This window comes from Babylonia areolata, chromosome 35 (assembly GCF_041734735.1).
Source record: "Babylonia areolata isolate BAREFJ2019XMU chromosome 35, ASM4173473v1, whole genome shotgun sequence".
NCBI lineage: Eukaryota > Metazoa > Mollusca > Gastropoda > Neogastropoda > Buccinidae > Babylonia > Babylonia areolata.
Window position 1 is genome coordinate 14495575 of NC_134910.1, and position 24471 is coordinate 14520045.

At 42.6% G+C, this 24471-nt stretch overlaps 1 protein-coding gene across 3 annotated transcripts in view; it reads left to right on the forward strand.

The window, feature by feature from the left end:
* Positions 1–16102, forward strand: part of LOC143277972 (uncharacterized) — a 35533-nt gene extending 19431 nt beyond the window's left edge. For all 3 annotated transcript variants that reach the window (XM_076582959.1, XM_076582961.1, XM_076582960.1), the window contains exons 7-16: positions 2099–2198; positions 3852–4195; positions 4659–4838; positions 5723–5886; positions 6237–6277; positions 8788–8977; positions 10916–11021; positions 12407–12521; positions 13187–13341; positions 14738–16102. In XM_076582959.1, the coding sequence (XP_076439074.1) occupies positions 2099–2198; positions 3852–4195; positions 4659–4838; positions 5723–5886; positions 6237–6277; positions 8788–8977; positions 10916–11021; positions 12407–12521; positions 13187–13341; positions 14738–16045 (2703 nt within the window). In that variant the 3' untranslated portion in view covers positions 16046–16102. The remainder of the gene's footprint in view (positions 1–2098; positions 2199–3851; positions 4196–4658; positions 4839–5722; positions 5887–6236; positions 6278–8787; positions 8978–10915; positions 11022–12406; positions 12522–13186; positions 13342–14737) is intronic.
* The last annotated feature ends 8369 nt before the right edge of the window (positions 16103–24471 follow it).

Genomic DNA, 24471 nt, shown 5'->3' on the forward strand with positions numbered 1-24471 from the left:
AGGTTCATGGGGCACTGTTGTTAGAGGGACATGGTGGTGGTCTCCACTCTGGGAGGGATGCTCACTCAAGCCTGACTCCACAACTTTTAGAACTTAGCGATTATTGTCATCAGTAAGGGACCCACACTTGGTGGTGTCCTGAGTTTTTTTGTTTTTTTTAAAAATCAGAACAGGCACTGCTGACTGCGCCATTGAAGCGACTCCGCAGAAATACAGTCAACCTCTGGTGTGTAGCCTCCTGGCAGAGGAGGAAGAGGATAGAATGGTTAAGACGCTGGTCTGTGAATTCAGTGACCCTGAGGGTCTGGGGTTTATTCTCATTCTCACCCTTTCTCCCAAATCAAACAGAGTCTAGTCATTTGTATTTGTAAATTGTATTTTTGTATTTGTATTTCGTTTTATCACAATAGGTTTCTCTGTGTGAAATTCGGGCTGCTCTCCCCAGGGAGAGCGCGTCACTACACTACAGTGCCACCCTTTTTTTTATATATAATTTTTTCCTGCATGCAGTTTTATTTGTTTTTCCTATCGAAGTGGATTTTTCTACAGAATTTTGCCAGGAACAATCCTTTTGTTGCCGTGGGTTCTTTTACGTGCGCTAAGTGCATGCTGCATACGGGATCTCGGTTTATTGGCTCATTCAAATGACTGGTGTCCAGACCACCACTCAAGGTCTAGTGGAGGGGGAGAAAATGTCAGTGGCTGAGTGGTGATTCAAACCAGCACGCTCAGATTCTCTGGCTTCCTACGCGGACGCGTTACCTCTAGGCCATCACTCCACTTGTATGAGGCAATAGACCAAGGTCTTGTGTACAGCATGCCCTTCGTGCACTGATACTGAACTCATGGCAAGAAAAGGGTTGTCCTCTGGCAAAAGTCTGCAGAAAAAATCCGCTCTGATAGATACACACTGCATGTTTGTTTAACTAAAGTCTGATTAAATCCCTGTCAACTAACAACGTTGGGACTTCAGCAGACAGACAGGGAGTGACTGTGTTTTTGAGGGGGGGAGGGGTCAGGGAGTATGGGGTGGGGGTGGGGGATGGAGGCTGGGGAAGAGTGGTGTGTGGGTGATGCCTGTGAAATGGCACAGATGATTGTGCAGAAGAAAGGTGGTTCACTGAGCCTGATAATACTCTTGTTTCAGATGTTTTTTTTGTGTGTAAAATGAGTGTTTGACAGAGATTATGACTGTCATGTATATAGTGTACAGAGGTATCACACATTCTTCATTAATTTGTAGTCAGCCAAAGCTTTCATGTGGGGAATATTTTCTTTGAAGACTGTTACTCTGTGTGTGTGTGTGTGTGTGTGTGTGTTGTGATGTGGTGTGGTGTGGTGGGGGTGGGGGTGGGGTGGTTGAGGGAGGCCCCGTGTGTGTTCAAAGCTGAATTCAGTATAAATTTACTGTTATCATTAGTACAGGTGAAAAAATCTGACTTGAATTTGAGAAAAAGGCAGTGAGTTCTTGTAAGTAAATTCACAAAACAAACCAGTGTCATGGTGTTTCTTGAACAGTTAAAGGAAATCGTATTTATATAAACCCAGGAAAAAGAAATGGGAAAAGTATTAAAGGAATGAAATAGTTGAAAAGGGAAAACATGATAGTACTTTCTGATAAAGTTGTCGTGTATTTCAATTGTTTCTGCTGAGTTTGATATATTGTTTTATGGAGTTTGATATATTGTTTTATGTTTATTTGGACAGTTTAAGCCGTGCTCCAACCAGACCACAGCTGTTCAGTTGTCAGCTTCACTTTCACAGTTTCAAGAGTCCCACGTTTGTGAATTAGAACAGGGTCAAATGACTCATTCTGAAATCATGGAGAATTTTGTTTTTCTGAGGTTATGGAGAATTTTGCGACGTGATGAGAGAATCGTGACCACACATTCTGCAGGAGATGACTCTTTCTTTCTTGGATATTTTTGTCAGAGACAGAGAGAGAGAGCTCTTCTTATGCACACACACACACACACACACACACACACATAGATCTAGATCTTATATATGTATCTCTCTCTGTAGATCTCTGTCTATAGATCTATATCTATCTATCTATCTGTGTATCTTTATATACATGTGTGTGTGTGTTTTTCAGAAACCATCAGTGAATGATGTCCGCAGTCGCACACAGTCAGCTCCTGGCTCATGCCTATCTGGGGAAGAGGGAGGGGATGAGAACTTCAGTTCTCAACCAGGTGAGTTAAGTCGCCCTCGCCTTCTCCTGGGAGGAGGAAGGGGATCAGGTCTTCTTCTTTCTTCTTGGCGTTCACAGTCATACTGTGATAGATTCAGAGATGCCAACTGTTACAATTTCCCCATATTTAGTTACTACCCTGAATCCCAGTTTGTTCCCACATTATTCCAACATCAAAATTGTTCTGACATGTTAATTTTCCACTACATGGCATGGTCACATGTTTTCCTGTCCTAACATTTCCCAGACGCTCTAGACTTACAGATCACGAAGCCAAGGCAGTCACTACTTACCTTGGCCTCATGTGTTGATGCTCAGCTAATTGTGTGCATGTTTACATTGAAACAGTATTGAGTGGACCAATCAGCTTGATCATTTGCCCAAACAAGAGAGAACGTGGCTTAATCAAGTTGTGTCTCAGTCAGTGTCTGTGCCCCTTTGTTGATGTGGCTCGGAGTCCGAGTGTTCCTGCCAAATTCAAAGTGTTCCTACCAAATTTCCTGATTGTTCCTACAAACCCTTGACAGCGGATGCTTCCTACAAACCCTTGACAGCGGTTAGCATCTTTGTAAATGCAGGATGCCATGGTTTCCTAGAGGGTGCACGCTGGCAAGGGTACCGTTGTCTTCAGCCCTTCTAGGTTTTCTGTCAGGGGGTTACCTCGCCCTTAGCTCCTGGCTCTAAAGCCTGCGCCACTCCCACTGGGAGCACAGGGCATAGCAGGAGGGGGTGAGAACTGAAGTTCTCACTCAGCTAGGTGAGTCAGTCACCCTTGCCTTCAAACCCTTCAAGGTCTGGGGTTTTGTGGGCACAGAGAAATCGGCCAGTGGCACAATGCGTATGTGAAGCATGAAAAGCATGGTGGGAGTATTCATGTATGATGCAGCTTTCATTTTTGGCATTTACTGATTTAGGCGATTGAAAGATATCAAACAACTTGGTTTTCTCCTTTAATTTGCTTGGTTTGGGTATTAAGACATGTATGCACTTTTGTTGATTAAACAACCCCCTGGACCCTGACAGTAAAAGTACAAGTCAGTCACTCCCACCTGTGTAAACTGTTACTGAGCGAATTACAGGAGAACAAAACAAACAAAAAAAGGATGGGGACAGTGTGACATTAGTGCCAGAGCATTTCTCAGGCGTCCCCTTGGCAGGAGTTGAATAAAGACAACACAAAGAAGTGTCTGTGTGTGTGTGTGTGTGTGTGTGTGTGTGTACATGCTTGTTCATGTATGGTGGTGTACTAGATGAGTATATGTATATATATATATGTATATGTGTATGTATATATAAGAAAACTTTTTATTACAAACGCCACAATCTCCCTGCCTGAGACTGAAAGGTGTGAGTGTCAATCTGCATTGGTATTATTATTGTTATTATTAGTATTACTTAGCAGTAGTAGTAGTAGTGACAGTTGCAGTAGTAGTAGTAGAAGTAGAGGTATTATTATTATTATTACTTAGCAATAGTAGTAGTAGTAGTGATAGTTGTTGTAACAGTAGAAGAAGTAGAGTTAGTAATAGTTGATATTATCAGTCGTAGCCTTATTGTTTTCTGTGGTAAATTGAATGGTTGATGTCCCCCCCCACACCTACCTGCATCTTCCCTTCTCCACTCCAATCCCCACCATGCCACCACCCCCCAACAGGTCAAGGGTCGATGGAGCAGACCCCCCTCAGCAAGAAGGCCCGCAAGCGGCGGAAGCGGAGGGAGCTGGCCAACCGGGCGGCAGAGGCGGAGCTGGCGGAAATCACCCTGGAGCAGCAGATGCTGCGTCACAAAGTCACCAGCAGCCAGGGGTCAAGGCCGGGCTCAGGGTCACGGGAGGAGAGGTCGCCGGCGCGAGGTGGGCTGATCACGGACCAGGCAGTGGTGAAGCAGGCCAAAGGGGCCGGCAGTGGGGGTCAGGCACCGTCCTCATCGTCGTCGTCAGGGAAACGCCTCCACCAACCCATCTCTCTCAGCATCGCCGACATGCTGGATGCATTTGAGGTAGGTGTCTGGTGGTGGTGTGTGTGTGTGTGTGTGTGTGTCAACCACTGTGCTTAGGTTTGATGGCGTTTGGTATTCTTGCCTTTAGAACATGCCAAGTGATGAAATCATGACATAGAGAGGCTGTTTTCCAATGTGGATTTTCCCAGGCTGAACTTCATCTTGGTGCGAGACCAGAGGGTTTACACATGTCAGAAGGGGGGAATGAAAATGAATGGTCCTTGTTTGGCTCTGCTTGTTTGGTGTGCGGAGCATGGCTACCCTCTCCCGCTCATCTTCCTCATGCATGCCAGAAGTCCCTGCCATTGCTAAAGAGGAAACTTCTCAGTAACCCTCATATGAATCCTGCCCTTTTGTTCTTGAACAAAAACAAAAAACACAATAAAAAGAACACACACACACACACACACACACACACACACACACACACCACTGAGGGGGCCTGAACTCTTGTGTCTCTCAGAAAAAGAAGAGCGTGGACCAGAAGGCCATCGGCGTTTTAGGGGGAGTGGCCAAGAAGGCACTGCTGCCCAGCACCGATAAGAAGACGGTCTCTGGCAACCTCCTGGATGGCAATGCCCCGGCTAAGCGAGGCAAGGAGAGAGAGACGCCCAAACCAAAGAAGCCGAGCCCGCTGAAAAAGGTGGGGGATGATTGCTGGAAAGGAGTTCAAACTTTTGACAGCTTTTTTTTTTTTTTTTTTAACTCGCTTTGTGATGTGTGCTGCTTGGTATGTTGTTTGAAAGTGGATTGTTTGTGGGTTATTGTTTTTAATTCTGATTCATGGTTCCCTTCTGAATGTCAAACTTGAGATCTGGGTTTAAACGTCAGTCTGTACGATGTGAATCTGATACACAACTTCGTTTGGACAGATTTTAGCTGCATAATGGATGCACCATATTATAGGACGCATTTGGGAAAAAAACTTTTGTGAAATACCTTACTTGGTTGCCTGGCTCTGTTAATTTTTTGACTCCCTCAACTACTTGTGATTATTGCTTTCACCCCCACAACCCCCATAATCACCAACCTCACTCTCACACACACAAAGAAAAATCACACCAAAGAAAGAATTAAAAGCTCATAAGTTAATGAGAGTATATGTTTCACAGAAGAGAAAAAAAAAAAAATCAAGAATATCAATATCATGGGTTCAACATTGACAGGATGAGGTCATGGGAAGATAATGAAGATCGAGAATTCCCCTTCATCTTTATTATTTTTGTTATTCATTTTTGTTTATTAATAATAATAATAATAATGGATACTTATATAGCACACTATCCAGAAATCTGCTCTAGGTGCTTTACAAAAACGCTTTGTTAACATAAAACATTACATCTATGTTACATACACACACCAAAATATGACTACACACACATTTTAACAATACATGTGTATCTAACAGCTACCCTAACACATACGTACACATAGGCAGGCACAAACTTACATAATTAGTATTTTTATTATTATCATTATTATTGTTGTGGTTGTTGTTACCATTATGATGGTGATGCTGTGGCAAAGATAATCCTGAAAGAGCGGGAGGAGAAGAAACGCATGCGGTTGATGGGTGGCGAGGTGGACGTGTATTCTGGTGTCGACCTTCCGGACAACCCTGACCCCGACACTGACCCTGAGGGCGCCAACCCTGCTGGGGAAGACGATGACTTGGAGGACGGAAATACTGGGTAAATTTTTGTGTGTGTGTGAAAGGGGGATGGAGGTGGGTCTGAAGGAGAGAGAGGGGGAAGAGAGAGGTGTTGCATGGGTTTTTGTGTGTGCATGTGTGGGTGTGCATGTATGTGTGTACATGTGTGTGTGTGTGTATGCGTGTGCGTGCATGCATATGTGGTGTGAGTGTGAGTGCGTGTGAGAGAGTGGCACACACGTGTTTACTAACAGATGAAAGCACATTCTTCACATGAACACTTGAACTGGACCACTAACAAGACACAATTTAAAAAAAAAAAAAAAAAAGAATAAAATAAGCTCTGCTATGTTCCAGTAAGTAAAGCTTGCATATCTACATGTGTTCCAGGAACCCTGTGGGTCTGGGAGAAAGCGATCTGTCCCAAGACGGTCAGTTCTGTTTGTTTGTCCTCGTCTTTCTCACTTTACTTTCTCTCTCTCTTTGCTAGTTTTCAGTTTTCGTAACTGTCAAGCAGTTTGATTTGTTTTCATATATTAGTAGTACCTTTCTGGAGGTAGGTCAGGCAGCTATGTAATGCTGTGTAACTATGGCCAATGGATCATATTTTTATAATTTTTCACTTCACCCTAGCAAGCGCAATACTGCACACATCGAGCTGAAAGATATATCAGAAAATAAAACCACCTTTGTTTGTTCCTGTAAGTGTTTCTTTTTTTGTGTGCAAGACAGTGTGAGTGAAACTGATCGCTCGAAGTGGAGTATCCTTCGCTCTTCAAAACGCAGTGTAGTAAACAAGTTTGCTGATGTCTGCTTCTGGTCTGAGAGGGTTGGTGACTAAAATAGGTTACGGACATTGCTCCTTACAACCAATCGACTTTAGAGACCTATCAAATACAAGGTCACATTGTCTACTTTACGTGAGCTAAGTTTCCAATTGATATATTTTACTCGATTTATAAAAAAAGGTGGCTCAAAATGTACCTATTTTTCTTGACGCTCTACTGCGCTTCCAGACAAACCCACCACTGAAAAATTCATTCTTTCATCTTTAAAATGTCTTATAAAATGACCTGAAAGCTTTTAAGGAGCAGCATCCGTTTAACGAAAAAGTGGAGACGTATTTTTTATATCACTGATCAACTAGATCTATTTTCAGATCTGACGTTTCAATGCCCGTCTTCGTGGAAGTCTTGTTGAAGTTTTGATCCAAATATGGGGGGAATTTTTTTTAAAATGGAAACCAACTTTACATTACTTATTTTGTAAGTATTTGAATGATAGGTTTCATAATTTTAGTTAGTATCATCGTTTTCTGTTGTGAAACAATTTTCTTTCCGACAATGAAAGACAGCCAAGAACTCCGTCTGAATAGCAGACGAATTTTTCAGTGAGAAGTTCTATTGGTCTTCTTCAAATTTGTGATCGCAGAACATACTTTATTTTCTTTCTTCTGTTTTATTTCACACACACACACACACACACACACACAGACACACACACACACACACACATATATATATATATATAGAGAGAGAGAGAAATCTCTCTCTCTCTCTCTCTCTGTATATATATATATATATATATATATATATATATATATATATATATATATATTACAGAGAGAGAAGTATACATCACACACACACACACACACACACACACACACACATATATCTATATATATATAGAAAGAGAGAGAGAGAAGAAAACCTAATCAAATAACTGTACCAGGGGTACATTTGATGCTTTATTGTAAGACTGTTGTTTCCTTTCTACCTTTTTATACTTCAGCACTGATATGGAGCATGCATTAGTTCAGCTGAATGTCTGTACTTTAGAACTGGTACGATCAGCTGTGTTGATTGATAGTTAATAATGATGTATAAACTAGAAAACAGTTACATAAAGTGATGCATACATATTGATTTTGAAACACACACACACACACACACACACACACACACACACACACACACACACACACACACAAATCTTGAAAAATATCTTGGCTAAAAGGAGAATCATTTTTAGCATTAATGGAGCACATTATCCCCGATCGTCTTGAATAAAGCTTATTTTTTTCATACAATCTTATCAAAAGCTATCATTTGTCAAGACTTATTATTAACATTTGCTGTCTTGTAAGTCTACAGTCTTTCTTAAACTTTAAAATATCTTAAATGTTTATGTAGATGCAATAGTTTTTGAGTTTCAGTCATTTTAGTAATGCTACCATCAAAACTGCAGGATCGGACATGCGAAAATAAGGATTTTCCTCAGAATGTACAACACTGGCATTCAGCCAATAACATTAACAGCCAACTAAAAAAAAAATCTGAGGTCTTCTGTTTACTATATGGATCATATATGAAGAGTTTTGACTATGAGAATGCATTAGTGGCAATTCTACATGGGGTCTAAAATGCCATTTTGTGAGATTGGCTAAAATCGCAGAATTTTTAGAAAATTCAAAACTCTGTATCTCAAAAACTATTTGAGATATTGCTTTGAAATTTGGTGTGGCTTCTTATTTTATTGCACACGTTCATTTTTTTGCAAATATGAGGCTTCTGCTATGAATTTGAAAATTTGGCCGGACCTACCAACTTTCAGTTTGATTTCTTTTCATATGTTCATGGTTTCACTTTGACTCCATGACTTGAGCTAGCTAGAACTAATAGAAGACCCTTGAGTTTGAGGTGATTGTCAGTGAGGTTAGCTGCACTGGGCAGATCATTTAGGATTTTTTTTTAATTTTTTTTTTTTATAGTTTTTTTGTTTTTTTTTGTTTGTTTCTTTTAATTTATAATAGATAGTGATAGATAGTGTGTTGTAACAGAAATCGGTCTTCACACTGACAGTCTGAATGAGGTATTCTGTTCAGGACTTAATGTGTGTGAAAAGATTGCTCCTTCATGTGATTGACGTGTGCTGGCAGGCCTCAGCTCGCGGTCCCTGGACACAGACCAGGGGGTGTCCCCAGGGGCAGACCTGTCGCCTATCAGCCAGACCTCCCCCCTCAGCATGAGCCCCCTCACGCCGGGGGCCTCCCCCATCAGCTCCCCCATCGCTGGCTACCTCAGCCGAGACCCCGTTGTCCTCCGCATCCACAGCCGTCGCTTCAGAGAGTGAGTTTGTTCGTTTTGTCGTCGTCTGGATGGTTTGTGGATTTGGTCTTTTTTTTAATGTTTTATTTTATTTTATTTATTTATTTTATTTTTTTTTTAAGCCCATGACAGTATGGGATGGGAAAGGGGTTGGGTTTTGCGTGATTACATCTATGATAAAGAAGACCGTTAATCAGTAAGAATAAAAAAAATAGCAGCTCACATGTTGAACTTCCCTCATCAAGAACAACACTAATCTACAAGAATTATGAAGAGAGGCTCACGTGTTAACATCACTTTTTGAAGCAGAACACTGATCTACAGGAAGCACGAGTAGAGGCTCACATGTTAACATCCCTTATAAAGAATAACACTTATCTACGAGAAGCATGAATAGAGGTTTGTATGTTTACATCCCTTACAAAGAACAACACTAATCTACGAGAAGAAGCATTAAGAGAACAAACATTTTTATGCATGTTAAAACAAAAGACACGCATCATAATGTTACTCATAATAAGAGAGTGAGTTGTGTGGGGGGGGGGGGGGGGGGGGGGGGGGGAGGGGGGGGGGAGAGGCGGTGGAGTGGGGTAATGATGTGGGTGGTGGTGGGTGCTGATTATGTTGGAGGAAGTGGGTGGCGATGGGTTGGTGTTGTGGGGGTGGGAGTGTGATACGTGTATTTGGGGGTGGTGGTGGGAGGGAGAGTGTGTGTGTGCATGTGTGTGTGTGCGTGTGTGTATGAGTGTTAGAGAGGTGTGTTCTTCAGTTTAACATCTATTCATATAGTGTGATTTTGAATTAGAAAATATGACAGAATATTGTGTTCAGTGTGGTTGAATTTTTTTGGGGGGAGGGTGGGTTGGGGCGGGGGGGGGCATGGGGGGCGCTGGGGGGGTGGGGGGGGGCAGTCCTGATAGTTATGGCCTTGTGTGGGTTGGCTGGACTAAAAGGAAGAGTGTCAATGTCAATGCCTCAATATGAGTGAAGACGATGTGTCACATACTCAGATACAGTAGGATACAATACATTAAGGACAGGGCATTGTATAAGATTTTCTTGCTGTCGTGTTTGTTACTGTAGTGTGTTTAACATGTTCCCAAACCCACCCTGCACCCCCCCAAAAAAACCTGTTTAACTCTTTTCACTGTGTGAAAAACACTCCTCGCCTAGAATATTTTACACTGGATACTCTCAGTCATTTGTTTCAGTTCATGTCAAAACAACACAGTGGGCTTGTTCACTTCAAATTCAGTCAGGGGGGCGGGGGCATTAGTCAGTGTCCTATTGTGTGGGGAAAAGCTGGTTGTAGCTGTCAAGCTTTGTTACAGCTTGAAAAAATGGTACGTTCAACATGATCCCTCAGCGTAAACTAAAACCGCCTGTGGCAATGAAAGAGTCAAAGCGCTTTAGTGTGGCACCACTGACCTGAGTATGGGGTAACGAACCCCTAGAAGTCGGCGGAGGAGACGTCGGAGGCAGTGGGGGCCTGGAGTCGACCGGAGGTAGAGGAGGAAGCGGAGGCTGCAGGTCAGTGTTGTTGTTTACCGGGCCCAAAGTAGAGGGCCCAGAGTGTCCGCGAATCGATTGCGATCGCGCCTTAATTTTAGCCCGATGGCCCAATCGAGCTACATAATCATGCGACCTGTTGGAAGGCATAATTAGACAAACAACAACGACGCCAAGGAGTCGATAGACAGAAAGAAATACGAAAAAACTTTGCCGTATGCGGAGCACAGGAACAGGTGTCGAGATGGCTGCCGGAAAAAGAGGGCGCTAGCTAGCGGGACAAAGGGGAGGTTACCTACTTCCGCATAGGTGGATAGTAGTTTGCACAGGACAGGAATGTCAGACCCCTGCCGGAGTCTGCACTAGTTGGGTCATGGTAAGTATGTTATTTAAACGTAATTTTAGATAGAAAATTTCCTTTTAGTGTGGCTGTCTTTCACCCTGTGGCAGGTACTGCACACAGATTCTGGACAAGGACATTGACATGTGCTGCACGGCTCTCCTGCACGAACTGGTGCGCTTCCAGGACCGTGTCTACCACAAGGACCCCAACAAGGTGGGTGGCCCCGCCCTCCCCTGCCCACCCCCCACCCCCAACCCTCCACTGTGACACACGTGTGCATGTCCCCCCATACTGTCAAGACACATTGTATACATGTGTGCTGTATGTTCCTGTGCGCACACACACACACACACACATTCACACACACAGAGTAAACATGTGCTCCCATTTTGCATGATGGCACATATAGACTATGTAAGTTCAATTATCTATAAAGTGTATATTAGATTGTGGTACGTTTTGTTGCAACAGATTTCTCTGTAAGATTCAGGCGGCTCTCCCCAAAGAGAACACAGCACTACCCATATATATCTATATATATTATATCTATCTATCTGGCTGTCTCTCTCTCTCTCTCTATATATATATATATATTTATATATGTCGTGTTGTTTTCCTGTCTGCAGGTGTATTTTTTTACTACCACAGTTAATTTTTCTCGCAGAATTTTGCCAGGTGTGATTTAATTGGCCAGATATTTCAGGTCTTCAAAGTACTCACAAGTTTCAAAATTGGTTATAACCCGAGTTGATTCCATCTGTTCAGGGGGGGGGGGGGGGGGGGAATTTATGATTAAAAATTTTGCCAGTCTTGGATGTTTTGAAAAAAAATAAAAAAATAAAAAAATGTCAAAGTCTGATCACTCAAAACTGTAAAAGCCCCTCTACTGGAGATCGCTGAATCATGCAAATGAAAATAATGATTTGTGATGAAGGGGTGTGTAGAAAATCTTGGGTGGAGAGTGGGGGTTGCTCACAGGGGTGCCTTGGGGACTTCCCAGTTCTAAATAGTATCCCTACCTTCTGGGGAAATTTTGTGCAGTGATTCTTCTCTTGTCTATTGCTTTGTCTTTTTCAGGCCTTTTTTTTTTTTTTTTAGAAATTACATGCCCTTTTGAAAACAAAAAGTTAATGATCCAGGTTTTTAAAGAGTTTGATTTTTGCTCTCTGTATCACAGACCTTGAAATCAGAGTGTACCATTTCTGTCAGTGATAAAGTAATTAAATTAAAATTTGAAAGTAAAGCCAGAAAACAAAAACAACAACAAAAATTAGCAACAACAAAAAACAAAACAAAAAGAGCTGATCCAGAAAGGATTTTTTCTGACCAAAATCACGGTTCTCATCTTGTGAAGCAGACGAGAATTGATGCAAGGGGCATAAGTCAGCACTCAAAATATTGAAGAGTCAATACTCAGTAGCTTTAAGATTTTTGGTGTTTGGTGTTTTTAAGGTGTTTCTGAAGCATATTTTTTCATGAAGGTTTAAAAGATTTGTGATTAAACCTGTATAAAACCTGTGTGTGTGTGTTCTGTGTTTGTGTCTGTCGGTTTGTGTGTGTGTGCTTGCATATGCATGTGTGTCTGTCCCTCCTTCCAGGCAAAAGGCAAACGGCGGGTGGTGTTGGGGCTGAGGGAGGTAACCAAGCACCTCAAGCTGAAGAAGATCAAGTGTGTCATCATCTCTCCCAACTTGGAAAAGATCCAGTCCAAAGGTGAGTGAGGGACTGCTGCCTCTCATCTGGCACCTCAACTGCTTTGTGTTCATGAGTTGGGCATGTTGTATGTTTAACGGTGTTGTCAAATCTCCGTGCTCCAGTAGGAGTTTGAAGCAAAATGACGTTTAATTGTGTTCAACAAATGTTTCTTCATAACTTTGCTATTTAGCATGTGTGCATGAGCTGGGCTTATGTTTTGTCAAGTGATGTAAAATCTCCACACTCTGTAGGATTTAAAGGCGAAATGATGTTTGATTTTGTTCAACAAATTTTTCTTTTTAACTTTGCTATTTAGCATGTGTGCTTGAGTTGGGCATGTTGTTTTGTCAAGTGATGTTGTAAAATCCTCCATGCAACAGTAGGAGTTACAGATGAAATTATGTTTCATTTTGTTCAACAGTTTCTTTAAAATTCACTATTTAGCATGTGTGCAAAAGCTGGGCATATGTTTTGTCAAGTGATGTAAAATCTCCACGCTCTGTAGGATTTAAAGGTGAAATGATGTTTGATTTTGTTCGACAGTTTTTATTTTATTTTAATAACTTCGCTATTTAGTATGTGTGCTTGAGTGGGGCACGTTTTGTCAAGCAATGTTGTAAAATCCTCCACGCCCAATAGGAATTTTATTTTTAGATTAACAAAAACGTGAAACGTGTTGACAGGTGGCCTGGACGAAGCTCTGAACAACATCCTCAACATGTGTCAGGAGCAGAACGTGCCCTTTGTCTTTGCCCTTGGCCGCCGGGCCCTGGGTCGGGCATGCGCCAAGCTGGTACCAGTCAGCGTGGCAGGCATCTTCAACTACGAGGGCTGTGAGGTCAGTGTGAAGTGCCTTGCCACAGTAGATAGAAGAGTTTCTCTTTTTACTCCTCAGAAAGCCAGGGGGAGGTAGCCAGAGACCACCCGCATACACAGAGATGCCAACTGTTACTATTTCGCTGTATTTATTATGCTCGATCGCAGTTTGTTCCGATTTTACACCAACGTCAAAATTATTCCAAGTTCATTTTCGACTTGATAGCCTGTTCACATGCTTTCCTGTAGTAACATTAACCAGGTGCTCTAGAGCTATCGATCAAGAGGCCAAGGCAGTCACTACTAACCTTGGTTTTACATGACGATGCTCAGCTGATCGCATGTGTGTTAACATTGAAACAGCATTGAGTGGACCAGTCAGCTTAATTGTAGCAGTTACACCATGTTGCAGGTATGCCCAAGTGTTTGTATGCCTTGTCGATAAAATGTACGTTTGCTGGAGTGGCTTGGAGTCCAAGTGTTCCTACCAAATTCAAAGTGTTCCTACCAAATTTCCTGATTGTTCCTACAAACACTTGACAGGGATTGGCATGTCTGTATGCACAAATAGCAAAGTTCAGACTTTGGTTGCTGTGTTAAAGGAAACTTTCTATGTATTATGTATCCAGAATCATCAAATTTTACATCAGTGCAAATTGAGATGGCCAGAAAACAGTTAGAAAAGTAGAATGGTTGAGGAAGGTGTTGAGAGACCACTGGAACATATATACAAGTAAGTTGGAATTTTCGATTCTGTGCAAAAGGAAACTTTCTGCTCTATGTATCAGTAATCAGAGAGCATTTACCAAGGAAATGCCTGACCAGTGAAGTATACTGACACGTCGTCAACGACATATTGACAACTGATGTAGTTAAAGTGTAGGTCTGTGAAAATAAAATTTTGTGGGTGTTTTGAGGGGGAGGTGTGTGTGTGTGTGTGGGAGGGGGGCTGAGTTGGAGTGAAGAGTGTAAATTTTTGTTGGTAGGATGCAGTGTGGATTGCATTTTTGTTGTTAAAGTTATAAGGTTTTTTGTTTGTTTACATGGGTGTATGAGTGATGTGTGTTCCTCGAGTGTGGCAGTGTGTGCTTTAGTAGGTGATGTTGCCATCAGTGTGTTCTGTGATACAGAGTTGTTATTGGTTGTTTATGTACAGTCTATGTTGCATTGTGGATGTCTGTGAGTTGTGGGGGGTTATAAATCCTGTTTTTGTCAAATTGGTAGTGTCATGTTTTTACCCAGCTAGTTGAAGCTTATCATTAAGGAGAAATGAGTGGATGACGGGGTGGGGGCTCAGACATGAGTGGTTGGCTGTGTGTGCAGAGGGGAGTGGGGAGGGCTTGGGGGGAGGGGGGGTAATAGAAGTTGAAATGACTGACTGCTTCTATGTGTGTGTGTGTGTGTCTGGTGACAAACAGGAGAAGTTCAACCAGCTGATCTCGCTGACCCACAAGGGGCGGGAGGCGTATGCGGACATGGTGCGGGCGGTGGAGCGCGAGATAGCGGAGAACCCACCCCCGCCCTCCATGTCGGGCGTGTCCTCAGTGGTGCCCTCCCTGTACGCCCACATGGGCCACTCCCGCACCCCCTCGGGCTGCAGCGCCATCTCCTTCACCTCCAGCGTCCTATCCGAGCCCATCTCGGAGAACTACCCCCACGCCGAGCCCGAGACGGACAGCAAAGGGTACGAGATTGTGCGGGACGAGGACGGCAACGTCATTTCCACACCCCGGGCCTCCTACCAGAATGGGGGTGGGAGTGGCGCTGGCGGCGCCTTGCAAGCTTACCAGCCATCTGTGGAGGACTTTGATGAAGGCAACGAGGCTGACACGGAGGACATCAATGACGTGCCCCTGCGCAAGAAAGCCAGCAGCAGCGGTGGTGGTGTTGGTGGCCGCCGAGGGGACGACAGTGGAGGAAGCAGCAAAGGGAGGCAGTCGGAGTGCACAGACTCTGAGGAGTTTTTTGACGCGGTGGACGACATTCCCTCGTTGGCAAACCATGTGGGGGAGGCTGTCTCCTATCCCTCCCCTGCCCCCCACCTCCACCACCACCACCACCACCACCACCAACAGCAGCAGCACCCAGACACCACCAACACCACGACCCTGGGAACAGCAGCAGCAGAGGAGGCCCTGGAAGCGCCTCCCAGTGAGGAAGGGGACTCCAACAGCGAGATCGACTCGCAGCACTGGAACAGCGGCAGCGTGGTAGCCGTGGGCAACAGCTACCACCACCCCCACCCCCACCACCAACACCCGTCATCTCCGCCCCCACAACCACCACCCCCGCTGCACATTGACTCGATCCACAGCAGCCAGTACGACCTGGGCACGGAGATCCTGTCACAGCACTCCTCCCGCACCCTGGACAACAGCGAGGCGCTTTCCACCCACTCCTCCCGCACCCTGGGCGAGGGCAGCCTCACCCCCAGTGCAGAGCCCGGCCGCCCCCACACCCCGGACAGCTTGGGCCGCCCCCCCCGCGGAGGAGGTGTGAGTGCGGGAGGGCGGCTGATGAACAAGGAGCGCGTGCAGAGCTGGGTGGAGAACTGCCTGCAGGAGGAGAAGGGCAGTGAGGAGGACGATGATGATGACGATGAGGGCTGTGATCTGAGTGACCCGGACAGCGAGCAGGGGGTAGTAGGTGGGGGTGTGGGAGACGTCTCCTCCTCCTCCTCTCCCGCCCCTGCCTCTGCCCTCACCCAGTCCAGTGTGTGTGACTGATTCGGGGGGAGGGTTAGGGGTGGGGTGGTTAGAGTGGTGGATGGGTGACTTTTTGGATGCTCAAAACTTTTTTTCTTTTTTTTTATGGATGTGAGGAATATGGGATGGGTCAGGTTGGGTTGGGTTGGGTAGGGTGGGGGTTTTGGTATGAAAGGAAAGGTTTGAGGAAGATGGAATTATGATGTTGGTTTTTTTTGTTGTTGTAATGATTAAAACTGGTGTTTGGGATTTTTGAATTATTTTTTTGTGTGTGTGGTTGTGGTAATTGAAAAACAAGAAAAAAAACCCCAAAAAAACCCCGTCTTTTTTTTCTACACCTTTTCCTAATTAAGAGCAATTTTATGTGGTTCCTTGAGCCCTTTATTTTTTTATATAAAAAGAATTGCGTGTGTTTAAGAACCTTAAACGATTTGTCTTTCACTCATCTCTGCTGTGCTGTTGCCATCATAAGATGCATGATTTAAACATGTGATTTTTCTATTAGCAAGTATATTTTATAAATATTATGAAAACAAAAGCAATTGGTTAAAAAAAAAAAAAAGTGTGTATTTGGTGTGCTGGTGTGACTGTTCTCATGTGTTGTGCTGTTGTTCTCTCTTTTCATCTTGTATGCTGATATCCTCGCTGCTCTTTGTATAGATCTGTCAGCAAGGTTTGCAAGCATTTTTTAAACAAAATTATTTCAATTTTGACTGGCAAAAGGCACTTCTTTAGCTTTTGCATACAGCGTTTGGGTGTTTGACTGTAGACGGTGTGTGTATTGTTTGTATGTGTATATTTATTTACTGGGCTGATACCTCCATTTTAAAACACCACAGACCTTTTTTTTTTCTTCTTCTTTTTTAATCCTGAAAGATTTGCTTTCGGTTTATGAGGGTTTTGGGTTTTTCATGTGTTTTCTTCAGAGATAGAGTACTTTGCTTATTGTTTAATGTTCAGCTTTCTTGCCCTGTTTAGAGAGAGAGAAGAGAGAGAGAGTGTGTGTGTGTGTGTGTATGTGTGTGTCTATTCATGTTGGAGAGAGAGGTAGGTTTATTGTATGCTTGTCTTGTTGGTGTTGTTGGAGGATAAAAGATCCACGCTAGTGTTATGTCATGGAAAGTGAATTATGAATTTTGGTGTTTGTGCGTGAATGTGTGTGTGCAGATGTATCTACGTTGTTGCTGCGCATTAATCATCATGTACATTGGTAGTGCCACGAGTGCAATTCATGTATTCATGTGGAGGTGAACCAAAAAAACCAAAAAAAACAAAACAAAACAAAAACAACAAAAAAAAGGAGAAAACTATTAAAAGAGAAATGTTGTTATATCAGGATGGTTTTGGTGGTGTTATCGAATGATCTACAGCTGAAAAAAACTGACGTTGTATTGTACTATATTGTAATACATTTTTACCACAACTGATTTCTGTGTGTGAAATTTGGGCTGCACTTCCAAGGGGAATGAGAATGCATAATCAGCACAGCACCACTCTTCTTTTTTTTCTTTTTTTTTTTCTTCCTGTCTGCTAGTGTGGGGTTGTTGTTTTTTTAAGAACACATACACTTTTTTTTTTAATGTTTTTTTTTAATGTCAGAGTGGACTTTTGTACCAAATTTTGCCAGGGACAACCTTTTTATTGCTGTGGGTGATTTTCCGCTCGCTGACGGGACACGCAGGGGACCTCGGGGTTTATTGTCTCATCTGAAAGACTGGCACCCATGCCACCACTCAAGGCCGAGTGGAAAGGGGATTTAAAATCATGGGATTTGAACCCAAGGGCGCTTACTCCCTAGTCGGAGGTGCCTACAACTTGACCACCACTCCATTGCATTGGTTTTTAGGGGATGCATTTCAAAGGAGACTAACTAGGTCAGGCTGTATGATGATGCAGTGATGTCTGTATTGCTTGAAAGAGAGAGAGAGATAGAGAGAACAACTGCCTCGCATTTTTATGACAACTCTACGTCTTTGAAGGTTTTTCTACACCTTGGAGCGGTACAAGGTTGTTGTTGCCCCCCCCCCCCCCCCCACACACACACACATGCACACAGCCCCCAACCCTCACCCCCTTTTTTTTTTTTTAAACACCCCTCCATCTCCCTATTATTTTATTTCATTATTTTCTTATCTTAAAGTATAGATGTGAAAGATTGCAGCGTACATCAGGGTTGCATGCATGCAGCCTGCAAAGTATTCCAGGCTGAAGTTTATGAGGATAAAATTTTTCCCCCACCCCCACCCCACCACCTCTAAGCCCCTCACCACAACTTTTCCCACCCCACACGTTTGTCATCTTGTTTTTATGCATGAGTAAATCATTATTTGTTACCCCCCCACCCCCCCACCCATTCTGTAAAGTACTGATATCTGTTGTTGATGTTTTAAAAAGAATGATTCACAGATATCTTAATTTTAGGAGTGATTACTTGCGGTTTGAACCGGACAATGTATGCAGCCCACACTTTGGTTACTTTAAGATGGAGAAATATTGAATGAATGTCACATATATAGATCTATATGGAACATTCGACTCTGGTATTATCTATGATGAAGATGGAGAAATGTTGACTGCCACATATACACACACATATAATATATATATATATATATATATGTGAAGATTGAAGATGGGGAGAGGGTGTGGGTTGTCTGTTGTGGTGTTAGTATGTGTGTGTGTGTGTGCGCTTGTGTGTAGGTTAGTCAGATGAGTGGCAGCCCTTTATTATACTGGAGACACTGACAGCCTGCTTCATTTTGATTGGCTGGGAGTATTTGGTATGATGGCGGTAAGCAGGGAATGAGAGAACTAGTTGTCAGTGCTTGTCCAGTGCATGCCTGCCTGCAATAAGCAAACGCTTCTGATCTGACAAAAAGCACGTCTAGATTTATATATATATATATATTATATGCAGTTCAAATAGTGCGCCTGCTTCAGAGTTTCTGGGAGAGGTGAGGATCTTGTCAGGTGAGCAGCATCAGTGGTACTTACATTGCGCCACAGGAAAGTTATGTGTTGTTGTTATAGTTGGTATCATTATCAGAGACCAGTCGGAAATAATTATGTCTTTCTGAGCTTGCATTTTTTTTTTTTTTAGCTGCAGTGTAGACTTAAGAAATGCTTTGTGTTTTTCATCAGTCCACATTCCCAACATTGTGAACGGTTTGCTTCATAGCAGCTCTCATGACACTGTTGGCTGTAGAGGACCACCAGAATTCTGTGGATTGATCATCAGATCAAGACAGGGTAAAGACAGATGTTGCTGCTTTAGAGTGCCACAAGTGCACCTAGTTCTAGACTGCCGCTAGTGCCAGTGCTGAAACTATGGCAGGGAAAATGTGCATGTAGATGTGTGTGGGAGGGAACTCTTGGTGTGGATATAATACCTCTTAACTTGAGCAGGTGATAGGGTGGCCAAATAAAAATAAACAAACAAAAAAAAAAGACTCAAGTTTGAATGTAGATCTATGCTTCTGCGTCGTTGGATGCATGAGGCAGTCAAAGGGCACCATACTCCATGGTCCTCAGCCAGTTTGTTGTTTTGGTCCATATACAGTATTAACTGTTTTGGGGGGAGGTGGGGGTGGGCATCTCTCATTAGTTCATACTGCCATAGAGCTGTGTACACAAGATCTTGTGATAAAACATCATCATGTGTTGCGGGTGTGTGTCAGTCAATGCAGTTGTGTTTTTTTCGTTTATTTGTTGTCTTTTTTAAGTGGCAGCTGGGGTTTCTTGCAGTCCATTGAATTGTGAAAACACACCTGCTTACCAGGACAATTTTTGCACATTTTGTATGCAGCTTTGCAATTGAATACAATGATATACCACAGTGAATAAATGATGCACCACATTGAAGAAAATGATGATATACCAGAGTGAAAGCATGGCAGATGAGGGTCCAGGTTAGGCTAAAACAAACATCCAGTTATTTTGCTAGTGTATGTGGGGCATACATATCTTTTGTTGTTTCTTTTCTGTAAGTTTGCACATTTTTGTTGACCAGTACTCAAGCATGTATATTTTAGGGCAGGCAGGTGTGATGTGATGTTTGTCAGTGTCTGTGTGTGTGTTAGCTGCCGGCGCCAAGGCTGTGAACGGACAGACCTTTCTAACAGCTGGTCACCTGTAGATCATATTCATAATTCCATTGCATGTCAGTTCACTTGTGCTATAATATTGCCATTTGTAATGTCAGAATGTTGCGAGTTTGAATCACAGACACACATACATAAAGTTGAATTGTCGCTGGCTGTCTTGTTCTGGTGGTGTCAGTGTGGTGTGCTAGATAGGTCTTCTCCCTTCCACCACTTGTACTGGGAGGGTTTTCCCCTGTTGGCAAATATCATCTGATGCAGGTGTTGATGTTGAACCTGAATGTAATGAATTGTCATTCATATTGTGTTATGTTCATGCTTATTCATTTATCATTTTTTTAATCATATACGTTGCTCTCAAAACCTAGAAGAAACGGGCCACACTAGACAATCCAGAAGCATTTGAATGCCACATGACATGATGTGTGTTGTGTGTGTTATGAAAGCTGACATGGAAGACGATCCTGCTCAACCATCGTTCAAGTCCCTGAGGGAAGAAAGCGTAGGATGGAGTGTTGATGAGAATTACATATGGGGAAGGGGAGAGAAGGGTTGAAGCAGGTGAAAATACCAGATGTTACACAAGATGCAGGAACAGGATGGTACTAATTCCTGTACATGTGGTTATCTTTGTGATACTATGTAATGGATTATTTATTCAAAGGTGAATGTAACTGCTGCATGTTCTGACAATAAAGCTTTCTTAGATCAGTAGAAAGCTGCAATGACATAGCAACTTTGTTGAGAAAAAGGAAAGTTTTGGATCAGTCGTAAGAAAGGGAGGGTTGTTTTACAGTTTGATAAGCTGCCGGTAACAGGACTGCAGAAGCAGGAAATGCATGATAAATCACTGTTCTGTATTTCTAAAACATTTCAGAAGGAGAAATTTATCTGATCCATAGAAAACATTTCAGAGTCATCCTCAGAAAGAAGAGGCCTGAACGTGTCGCTCCTCGATTGCAGTTTCTCCATTGGCTTCCTATCTCACAGAGAATGAAGTATGAGATCTGCACTCGCCGCCATAAAAGCATTGCAACAAATCTGCCCCTCATCCTATCAGAGTGACTGCCTCCACCTCTGCACTGTGTCTCAACTCTCTATGATCAGCTTCAGACCCACTCTTGTTTCTTCTGAGGTCCCAGATTCCAGCACTCCACAGTCGGGCCACCACTCTTTCTTCTGTCACGGGACCTTACACTTTGGAATGAACTCACTCTTTCGCTTCGTCAAATTTCTGCACTTGGCTCTTTCAAGTCTGGCCTTAAAACCTACCTCTTCCCAAAATAATAGCCCTTCTTTGTTACAGGACATTACACTTGGAATTATCTCACTCTTTCTCTTGGTCAGATTTCTGCGCTCGGCTCTTTCAAGTCTGGCCTATAAACCTAATTTACCAAAATTATAGCCCCCCTTCCTCCCCTCCCTCTTTTCATACATAGTTGTTTTTTGGGTTTTTTTGTTTGTTGTTTTTTGTTGTTTTTGTTTTTTCTTCAGCCGTCTATCTACCTGTCTTTATAAGTTTTGTCTTTCTTCCCTTTGTTTTGAGAGTGTCTTGGGTGCAAAAGTTGGGCGTGAATGCACTTTGATTTGTCTCTGCGCAAGATTCGTTGCTGTATAGATACTTATTATTATTGTTCTAGTTGTTATTAATATTATTATCATCATCATCATCATTATTGTTATTATTATCATCATCATTAATATTATTAATCTTAGTTTGAACAGCAGGTAAGAGTGAGCATGGCCTTGTTAGAAATGAATGCTGTTGAGCGATGGGTGATTAGACATTCAGAGACTTAAGAAGAGGAATTAGCTCTCTCCATTGCTGATTCATGTGTGAGCGGCAGAAGACAAAGAGAGGCTGAGGCAGGGGGGTGGAAGGCAAACAGAGAAGATCTATACGCACAGGCAGAAAGAGCGGTATGCAACTCTGGTCAACTTTTATCATTGTCTCTTTAAAGAGAAATTTGTGTGCACTGCCCACAATATGAACACACAAACACACACACACACACACACACACACACACACACACACACGTACACTAATGAGACATGTATGCACACATATCAGCATCCAAAGATACTAAAAAAAAAATATGTTGATGCATTCCGAGAACACCCTACACATCCAACCAGCAACCAACAGTCAAACATGAGTAAACAAATAAAAATAGATGAATAAACGAATAGTTAAATAAATAAGATAAACTGATTAATTAATTACCCCAAAACAGACAAGCATAGCCATATCAAAGGGCATAGAAGAAGTTCAGAAATTATTCATCCCCCCCCCCCCCCCCCCCACCGCTCCCCCCACACACACACACAGACACACACACACACACACACATAATACACACAAGCACACGTGCACTCAGCAAACACACAAGTCATACCACACAATCGTAAACAGTACTCAATCAAAAATACAGCCAACAATTTCTGAAACTATCATAACTCACTCACTCACTCACTAATAGTCATTTTACTTCATACTGGAAAAAGATGAGCTGTTGAGATTTAATCAGGAGGGAAAAGGTGAGTCTGCAGACTAGATTTAAAAGACAGCAGCGAAGATGAGTGATGGAGAGGCTGATTAAGTTGATTCCAAAGAAAGGGGGCTTGGTATGGAAAACTGCATTGGCCATGCATTTTGGTTCAAGTAGGGCGGATCCTAAGTTTATGGGTGTCAGAAGAAGAGCGGAGTTGGCGTGAGGGTATGTAAGGATGAATGAGATCAGAAAGATACTGTGGACCAGAAGCTTCAATGGACTTGAAACAAAGACAACTTTGTAAGTAATTCTTTCTTATATTGGGAACCAGTGTAAAGCATGAAGGGCCATGGAAACACAAAAATACCCAGCATTGCACACCCCTTGGAAACGGAGTATGACTGCCTACATGGTGGAATAAATACGGCCATACAGGTAAAATCCAAACCATGGACATGAGTGAAGTTGGGAGTTGCATTCCTTGAACAGGAGGAAGGAGAAGGGAGGAAATATTACCACCATTTTGAAGGGACACTTCCACCATAACTGTCTAAAGCACTCCTTGCATACAAGCCTTCTTGTTCCCTCCTGTCCTCAGAGGCAAATTCTAGTTGAAATTACCCAAAATGAACTTCAAAGTCTTTTTTGGCTACCGCAGTTCTAGTTTTTGTGCTCCCACTGTCTGGAATCCGCTGCCTGGGAGTCTTAAGCACCAACTAACAATCCTTCTGTTCAAATCCCAGCTAAAAAAAAACCCCTCAATCTGTCCTGTGAGGCGGTTTTTTGTGATTTTTTTTCCCCCACCGTTAATTTGAGCTGCCTTCTGCTCATGTGTGTGTGTGTGTGTTTTTATGGTCGAGTGTGGTTAGTTGTTTGCTGTGTTTGAATGGGCGATTGCCAGGGCTTTGAGTCAAAATTTGCCAGGAGAAATGCGCTATGCAAATACCATTCATGATGATTATTATTATTTTGTGTTTTTTTTTCTTTCTTTTCCTTTCTTTTTTATTATTCTTGGGGCATTCAAAAGCAGCAGTCCACATTGGACGCTCCTTACCTCTACAGACAAGTGATTGAAGAATGGGTTTGTCATGTTGGCGAATGACAGCATCCACTCAAGGGGGAGAGAAAGCCATAGGCAAACAAACAAAACCCTGGGGTTTTTTTGTTTTTGTTTAAAAAAAAAAAAGTTCTATAAGAAAATCAATTCAATAACACATTATACCATGACCTACTTGTGCAGACTCCTGCATGGGTTTGTTCTGTGCAAACTCCGCATCATGCTGGGAAATTGAAAGCAGCTGCGGCTAGTGACTTCCCTTAGTATATTTACCTCCCTTCTGCATGTCTGTTTTATTTTGTTTTATGTTATTTGATTTGATTTCATTCTTATTTTTACTTACATAGCAAATAACGAGCCTTTTAAAAGCCATCCACCAGTCATTTGCTCACATCATTGCATGGCCGTTTCGGTCATAAATAGCATGCCTGGCTTGGTATCAACTATCATTTTACGGAATATGCTTGACCTGAAGATGTGTTGACAGTCTTCTCTTGGCGCGTCTAAGCCAAACAGTTTGAACAGAGTTGTTTCTCTTTGTTGTATTTTTAGGCATATATATATATATATATATATATATATATATATATATATATATATATAAAATATTGTGTCAGGTGAAGTATTGTCATTAAAACATGGTCATTTTATGAATTCTATACAAGTGCCAGATAAAAATTATTGGTGAGGCTTGATTTATCTTGACAATGGCATCAGATGGCCAGTGTGTGTGTGTGTGTGTGGAGGGTGGGGGGTTGCTTTTCATTTGTTTTTTCTTTTTTGTTGTTTTTTTTTT